This window comes from Scomber scombrus, chromosome 22 (genome assembly GCF_963691925.1).
Source record: "Scomber scombrus chromosome 22, fScoSco1.1, whole genome shotgun sequence".
Taxonomy (NCBI): Eukaryota; Metazoa; Chordata; class Actinopteri; order Scombriformes; family Scombridae; genus Scomber; species Scomber scombrus.
The window spans coordinates 20884444-20892856 of record NC_084991.1 but is presented as its reverse complement, the minus strand read 5'-3'; the positions used below and the strand labels follow the sequence as shown (position 1 = coordinate 20892856).

The following is an 8413-nucleotide window of genomic DNA, read 5'->3' as shown; positions in this document are numbered from 1 at the left end:
CTCTCTCTCCTCTCTGACTCCTCTCTATCTCCTCTCTGACTCCTCTCTCTCTCCTGACTCTTCTCTCTCTCCTCTCTGACTCCTCTCTATCTCCTCTCTGACTCCTCTCTCTCTCCTCTCTGACTCTTCTCTCTCTCTCCTCTCTCTCCTCTCTCTCTCTCTCCTCTCTCTGACTCCTCTCTCTCCTCTCTCTTACTCCTCTCTCTCTCCTCTCTGACTCTTCTTCTCTTCTCTCCTCTCTGACTCCTCTCTCTCTCTCTCTCTCCTCTCTCTGACTCCTCTCTCTCCTCTCTGACTCTTCTCTCTCTCCTCTCTGACTCCTCTCTAACTCCTCTCTCTCTCTCCTCTCTCTTACTCCTCTCTCTCTCCTCTCTGACTCTTCTTCTCTCCTCTCTGACTCCTCTCTCTCTCTCTCCTCTCTCTCTCTCTCCTCTCTCTGACTCCTCTCTAGCTCCTCTCTGACTCTTCTCTCTCTCCTCTCTGACTCCTCTCTCTCTCCTCTCTCTTACTCCTCTCTCTCTCCTCTCTGACTCTTCTCTCCTGTTTTTAAACCCGGGGACGTAAAAAGAAAAGACTTTAAAAAACAAAAACAAACTCGTGCCGCTCTGAATCGGTCTCGGAGCATCTTTCGAGCCTCTGGATGAAATGTGAACTCACGGACATTTTTACAGCCTTCTGGGAGACTCTATAAAAAGACTGTGATGATGATGATGATGATGATGATGGACGCTCGCCCTCGCCCCTTTAAAAAACCACCACAGTCGTAAATACACACATAATTATTTAAACATTTGTGCCACAATTACATGAAGGTAACTTGGATTTAAGTCCAATTTTTTTATCATCGATCATGTGTTAAAAAAATAAAATCTGTTTTTTTTACTTTCCATTAAAGGAGCAGTCTGTAGGATTTAACGACATCTCTCTGTTAATATTTATATTCTTATTTTTTAAGCTGATTACACATTAATTAAAACATACTAATAAATATTACATTCCACTCAATGCCATTAAATTATTACAAACTGCTCCTTTAAGTTATAATAAGGTGTGTGGATGTATGGAAGTTCACATCTGCCATGTTTTTTCTCATAATTATGACTTAAAAGATAAAATCCCCTAATGTAGCATTTATAATTATTATTAGTATAATTATAACACACTATAATCTAGTTATTAGCAGATTTAAGACTACATTTATAATTTCTTCTGTTGGCATTTTTTTATGGAGGCTGCTCTATTAATGAATAATGAATTATGGGTATAGTAATTTTTTACAGTGTAGAAAATTAAACACTAAACAACTACATTATAGTGTGTTAAAAATGATGTATAAAAAAATATAAAACTGGATCACTTTTTGATTTTGTTTTATATTATTTATTTAAAGTATATCATAAAGTACATTTCTGATCATTTAAATTAAAGGTTTACATTTTTAGTATTATAATTATGAGGAGAAATATTCTTGTTTTTTGTTTTTGTTTGTTTGTTTGTGTTTTCATTTAAATGGCAGAGGTTGACTTCCATACAGAGCAAATATTTATGAATGAATGAACAATTAAATTAAAATGCAAACTGGGCTTTTGTATTTGAATGATGTCATGTTTGTTTTTTTGTTTTTAAAAAAAATAATAATAAAAGACTGAATGGAGAAATAAACCTGTATTTTCATCTGAATAACACTGTGAATAAAATGTCAACGTCTTATAAAGTGTCTGAATCAAACTTAAGTCCTTTTTTTAATAAACATTTAACATTTATAAATACTATAAACCAAAAACCCAGAATCAGTCGGGCCCTTGTTATAATGTAATAAGTTAAAATATACACACACACATTTCTGTCTCTCCCTCTTTACAGTTACATTACCTCATTTTAAGTTTGTAACGTTTAAGGACCCGACCGATGCCGGATTTTTGGGATATGCTGATACCGATATTAGGCCAAAACAAAACACACAGAGTCAGTGAGGATACACAATTATTTATTCCATAAAATATTAAATTAAAAAAAAAAGAACAACATGGCTTTGAGACAATCCTAAAGTCGTGGCGAGGTTGTCGACTCCTCTCGTAGAGGACGGGGCTTGTTGTTTAAAAATGTTTTTATTACCCCTCCTCTCTTCCCCCCCCCCCCCGCAGTTTGTTTTAGCACGGAGCTATTTGTGTTTAACAGTCGCTGTCAGTTTTTACCGTACGTCCACTGATGCAGGTCATCTGTAAACGAGCGAAGCTACAGTCAGCAAAGAAAGAAGGAAAGAAAAAAGACAGAAATAGTACAATTTTTTTCTTCAAAGCTACACTTCAGTTTGAAATTCGACACCCCGAAAAAAATCGTGTTTTTGGTGACGTCACACAGCAAGTTTAACGTTGTTGTTTTTTAAAATAAAGAGACGACATTAAATGAAAAGTCCAACATTATTCTTTTTTTTTTTTTTTCATGAAAAGACCAAAAGCTTAACGATGAATTTAAGCGTGCCCAAAAACTATTTAAGGAAATTTATTTGTGAGTTATTTAAGTCAGAAATTGTTGAGAGAGACTAAAGAAAAAGAAAAAGAAAAAAAAGTCGGACTCTTCCTTTAAGATCTAATAATTAATAAATGTGAGTTTAGTTTTCTTTGGACAGTTTGCATGAATTAACCTGAAGTTTGATTGGTGCAGATAAATATATATATTTATATAAATGTGATAAATATGATTATAAAAGGTAATATTTAATGACTTCTTGGCTGTACTGCTTAAATTTTAGTAAATTGACAGAAAAACTAAATGATTTAAGCCTTTTTTTATTTTTTATAATAATGCAAAAAGTGAATATCTGCCGTGTTTCTTTGTCTTTTCTATAATAAGTTAATTAAATATATATATTTTTTGTTTAAACATTTTTAACCAGGCAATTCAATCAAGAAAACCTTTTTTTTTTTTTTTGGTCCAATACATCCACTTTAAGTGCTGAGGTGCCTTTTTTGTTTTTATTATTATAATATATATTTATTATTTAATTGCATGTTGTATGTTTGGTGTGTTTTTCCTTTAACTGAAGCAGCTAAATTAGACTTCAGAGTGTTGTTGTTGTTTTTAACCCTGTAATCGTGCTGCTGAGCTTTAATAGACCCTTAAAAAAAACACCAAAAATCTTTTTTCTTCTGATTATTTAGATTGTAGATACGTTAAAAAAATTGTGCTTCAGTGTGTAAAGTCACGAGGAAGAAAAGAAACGCTCCTGCTCATTTTTACTGGTGCTACAGCCGAGCCTGAGAGAGTGTGTGTGTGTGTGTGTGTGTGTTTATGGCTTAGACAAAAAATGTGTATAAATTCAGCTAGTGCAATAATTGGCAGTCAGTCAGTGTGATTCAGCATTTTAAATTTAAATGAGTTTCTAAAAAACAAAAGAAAAAATAATCCTCTTAAAGTTGAGGCTTGATTTTTGGGAATTAAATTCGACCATCAGACGTCAGAAAAGCCGCAAAAGCAGAAAAAAAGGAGGAAAAAGCAGCAGCAGCAGCAGCGAGAGGAAGACAAGAAGAAAAACTGTTGCATATATTTGCCACGAAGCCCCTGATGCTGTTTGTGTCAGCTACAGTCTACAGTACTGAGGAGGAAGAGGAGGAGGAGGAAGAGGAGGAAGGTTCATCACCTCCTAGTTCTGCTTCACTCTGTGTTAATATTCCTCCTGGTTAAAGGAAAAATCCGCCCCGTTAAAAAAGTTTAAAACATGTGAAAACAGACTTGTGTGATTCAGTTTGAGAGCAAAAAAAAAAATGTCAAAAAAAATTAATGTAATAATCGTCAGTTATTAAAGTCACACAAAAAAGAGAGAGAGAGAGAGAAAAAGAGAGAGAGAGGATCCACCGGAGTCCAACGTGGCCTCGAGGATACAAATCAGCTGATGATGATGATAGTTTTGGAGCTCCTCCTCTTCCTCCTCCTGAATCAAGACGGTGCACAGAGGAGTTCAACCACAGCGTCATGATGATGTCACACACACACACACACACGCGCAAGCACACATTCAATCACACACACACACACGCACTCACACATTCAATCACACACACACACAAGGTGCATTCAGGTCGTCTCTGTAAACTCGTAATGTCAACCACAAGCTCCACTTTAAAAAAAGCTTCAAATAGGTGTGACGTACCTTTAATTTAATTTAACTTATTGTCCTGTTTTGACTCATTAACAGAAAACAGAATTCACTATTTGACGTTTTCAAGCAAAACAAACTCAAGTATTCCTGAATTTAAGACTCTTAAATGTTCAAATAGAGACTTAAATTGAACATTTGGGGATTTTGACTGTTAGTTGGACAAAATGAGAAATAGTGATAATAATAATCTGCAACTATTTTAATAATTTAAGTAATTTTTCAAGCATAAAACGTCAAACATACCTGTTTTTAACACACAAATAAAAATTTATCAATTTATCGTTGGCGACTTAAATTAAAAGAAAACCGTCCAAATTCTCTGATTTTACAGCTTTTTAACTGTGAATATTTTTCTGATCATCTTGAGACATTTGGGGACAAACAACTGATTAATTCATTAAGAAAATAACCAAAATAATTGTGGATATGGTGAATAATGTGGTGATGTTTTCTGAATTACAGAGTGGACCTGAACGCACCTTTTTCCTTATTTTTTTAACACAAGCAGGTTTGTTAAAAAAGAGAGACGCTGTTTTATCTGAAGTTTTGAGGGAACATTTGGTTCTTATAACAATATTTTCGGAGCCCTCTCTCTTTCTGACGGATGTTTAAAGATATAAATATAGTTCATCCGAAAGTTGAAGAGAAAAGAAAAACATGTAAAAGACACAAAAGGGCAGATTCTTCCTTTAACGTGTTGCTCCATCATCAGTTGTAAGCGCTCCTCGCCTCCTCGTTTAAACACCACGTTGTGATTCTGCATCTTCTTCATCGTGTGTTCAGCACCGAAACAAACGAGTCTGACAGTTTTCATCCCACTGGAACCATTAAGTCTCACTGGTTTTCTTTTCTTTTGGTCCGAGAGTCTCCAGTCTGCTGCCAGTCATTCAAGTTAGTGTGAGATGAGTTTTTAGTTTGATTTGGTCGTATATATATATTTATATATATATATATATGTGTCTTTTTATTGGACGGTCTTTCTCTTTCTCTCTTTGTCGCCCCCATGTCTTCCCTTCTTCTTCTTCTTCCTTCCTTCCTCCTCCTCCTCTTCCTCGCTCCCTTGCCTTTACCTGACGTCGTGGAAGTAGAGGTTGGCACATAGACACAGCAGCACGATGGACGCCAGCATGTAGTAGATCAGGTTCCTGAATTTAGGCTCCAGATCGCCCTGCCGGTACCAGAATATCTGAAGAGGAGGAAGAAGAATAAGAAGACGTTATTTTTGGGGTTTTTATAACTTTAAAAAAAGAGTTGTTACAAAAGGTAAAACAAGAAGCAACAAGAAATAAAATAAAGAGTTCAAATATAAAAGTTCAAATATAATAATAAAATAAATCCCCTTTTTTCTTTCAATTGACTCTAAAAACTTTACATTTATCTAACTTTTTTATTAAATATTCAAAATAAATATTGATTAAAAGGCCTTTTTACACAAATAACTGATATAAAAATACATAAAACCCTCCAAAATATCACTTAGTATCTGAGTGATATCACAGGTGAATGATGGAGAAGAAAATAGTCATATCAAAGCTGGAACACGCTGACAGGAAATCTGACCTGATAAAACAGGGAAGTGTGTGTGTGTGTGTGTGTGTGTGTGTGTGTGTGTGTGTGTGTGTGTGTGTGTGTGTGTGTGTGTGTGTGTGTGTGTGTGTGTGTGTGTGTGTTACCAGCACTATGGTGGATCCACAGGCTAACAGGATGCACACCGCGAAGAAGACGTTGAGCGGTCGCGGCGGCAGCGAGGGGAAAACAAACGAGCTGATCACCGTAACCTAGGAGACACAAAAAAAACCATAACAACAAACGTTAAAAAAGCTGAAAAACAACAGATCAATAACTAATTAACCTTTAATATCTTGTATAAGTTCACACTTATGTTATGTTGCAGCTACTTTTAAATGGATCAAACTACCTTCAAACATGAATCTTTAAATTCCTCCTGGAGATTTTAATGTTTTATTATTAAATCCTTGTTTATTGTTTATTTTGGTAGTTTCTGTGTTTTTATGAATGTTTCTTGTTCTCAAATCTCTCCTGGAGAAGTGAGTTTAATCTCAATGAGACTGATTAATTACATAAAGATTAAATAAATAAATAAATAAAGAGGAAATGTAGTTTAACGTGGCTTTGTGTGAGAGGAGACTCGCTGTGATTCACTACAAGAAAATCAGGAAATGGTCACAAAAAAAAGAAGAAGAAAGAATCACTTTTCATTCTGCAGAAGAAGAAGTAAAAACAGTTGAATCATTGTTTTAACTTTTCCTCTTTTAGTCAGCGGTGAAGATTCGTAGAAACACTGATAGAACTCAGATTAAATATGTGTCAGTGTCACGGAGCCACATTTAAAGCTGATTAATTAACACACTAACATTATAAAACATGAAGAAATCAATTATTAAAAGGAGCCTTGATGCGCTCAGTAAACTTAATACGCTGCACGATGTGACGCTGAAGTTTCGCGTGACTTTTAATCGCTGACGTCGGATCAATTACGACCGTTCAGAGACTTTAAACGGGAGCCAGCGAACTCTGTCGAATGCTGATAGTGGAGAGAAATAACTCAACGCATTCCTAATAGAGAAGCTTTAATGGACGCATAACTGCATTTTTTATCTTGTCCTGTAACACTCATTCATGTGATCGGACACTTCACCAAGAAAATGTCAAGAAGAAGAAGAAGAAGAAGGAGTTTAATATAAAAGAAATGTAATTAAAGTATTTTAAAGTTAAATTCAGTTTAAGAAAATGGAAGAAACTGCTTGAAAAACAGAAACACAGATGTATAAATGTGTCACTGAAACAGATTTAAGTTCATGAAAATATAGTTTGGTTCCTTATTTCACTGAATTACTTTTTTTTTTAAAGTTAAAAAAAGCTGCACCACTGGGAGCGTTTCAGAAGTGCAGCATAGTGAACTCTGAGCAAGCAAGCGACTTTTAAATGAAGTTGCACTGTTAATAGAGTAAAAACTATACTTACTAAAACAACCAAAGACGTGAATCCCCCCAATGCCAGGTTGACGATTCGGTCCTTCGAGAAAAGAGACGTCAAAACAAATATTAGCAAACATTCGCAGATGGCGGCTGAAAACAACTGAAGAGTTACGTTAAACCTTATTTGAAGGTGTGTTTTATAAAAAGGTATCAAGGTAACAACGCTTTAAAGCAGATTTTAAAGCACATTTTCACCTTAAATAAATAAATAATAGACAATAAATCGTCCCTGTACGTTAAAGATGTCGGAGCTCCGCCTCTTTACCCTCAGCCAAATAAAATCAAAATAATAATAATTAGCATATTGAGATCTAATCACAATTAATAAAACATTTTAACACCAGGTCTAAACCCAAATATCAGACGTTATTTTCCAGATACAGATCACATTCTAGTTTTACCCGTTATGTATTTATTACATTTTATTAATATATATAAATACATAACATGTTCAAATAAAAATAAAAAACCTTAATTTTAATAACTTGTAGGCTACTTCAGTGTTCAGTGTTAACGATGTTTTGGGTTTTTTTTGTGGAATTGCTGAAAATAAAAACAAAGCCCTCATCCTCACTGAATAAAATTATAATACATAATTATTAATTATACTTAAATAAAAATAATGCACTGTAAAAACTAAGCAAACGTGTACGAGAACCAGAAGAATTTTTAAAAGTTTGCTGATTAAATTTTAACTGGTGTATTTTGACTAAATGTTTATTTTTATTTGTTTGAGAATTTGCTGCTGTTTTATTGTATTAAAGTTTAAAGGAAAAAAAGTGAAATTTCTTTGTATTATTTTATTATTTAATAGACAAATTTGTATTTTCGTGCCTGAAGCTGCTTTTTAAAAAATGTAAAATTCACATTTTTTCCTCATTAAATTGACTTATTGTTGTAAACCAAGAGCAGCAGGGTTTTTATAATAACTATTCTTCATCTTCATATTAAACACATTTTTGCTGTGAAAAAGGAAATAGTGACGTCTAAAACAAAGGAAACCCTCGTCCTCCTCCGGTGTTTTACCCGTGCCGACGTTTCCCCGAACAGAGGTCTGTTGTCGAGGCCGCTGGTGCCGTACGTCCTGGTGGTGAAGTCATCCATGGTCGCCTCGGCAGACACACACGCTCAGCTCCGACCTCCTCCTCCTCCTCCTCCTCCTCCTCCTCTTCTTCCTCCTCCTCCTCCTCCTCCTCCTGTAGCCTCTCAGCAGCGCCGCCTCCTGGAGACGCAGGGCCAGTGCCGCATGCTTAGC

At 35.1% G+C, this 8413-nt stretch overlaps 1 protein-coding gene across 1 annotated transcript; it reads right to left on the bottom strand.

The window, feature by feature from the left end:
• Window positions 1–1970: 1970 nt before the first annotated feature.
• LOC134004753 (transmembrane protein 243-like) lies at window positions 1971–8314 on the bottom strand. The gene is made up of 4 exons (XM_062444132.1): window positions 8185–8314; window positions 7145–7195; window positions 5833–5937; window positions 1971–5345 (listed from the first exon to the last, which is right to left on the bottom strand). Exons 1-4 carry the CDS (start codon window positions 8260–8262, stop codon window positions 5226–5228), a joined length of 354 nt encoding a protein of 117 aa, XP_062300116.1. The 5' UTR covers window positions 8263–8314; the 3' UTR covers window positions 1971–5225.
• Window positions 8315–8413: the final 99 nt, after the last annotated feature.

What these genes read in the sequence shown, in the direction of transcription:
- LOC134004753 (XM_062444132.1), bottom strand. Translation starts at nt 8,262, where the DNA reads ATGGATGACTTCACCACCAGGACGTACGGCACCAGCGGCCTCGACAAC. An exon ending in TCACGTCTTTGGTTGTTTTA is followed by an intron (nt 5,938 to 7,144) that starts GTAAGTATAGTT and finishes TGTGTCTCCTAG; the next exon opens with GTTACGGTGATCAGCTCGTT. An exon ending in GTGGATCCACCATAGTGCTG is followed by an intron (nt 5,346 to 5,832) that starts GTAACACACACA and finishes CCTCCTCTTCAG; the next exon opens with ATATTCTGGTACCGGCAGGG.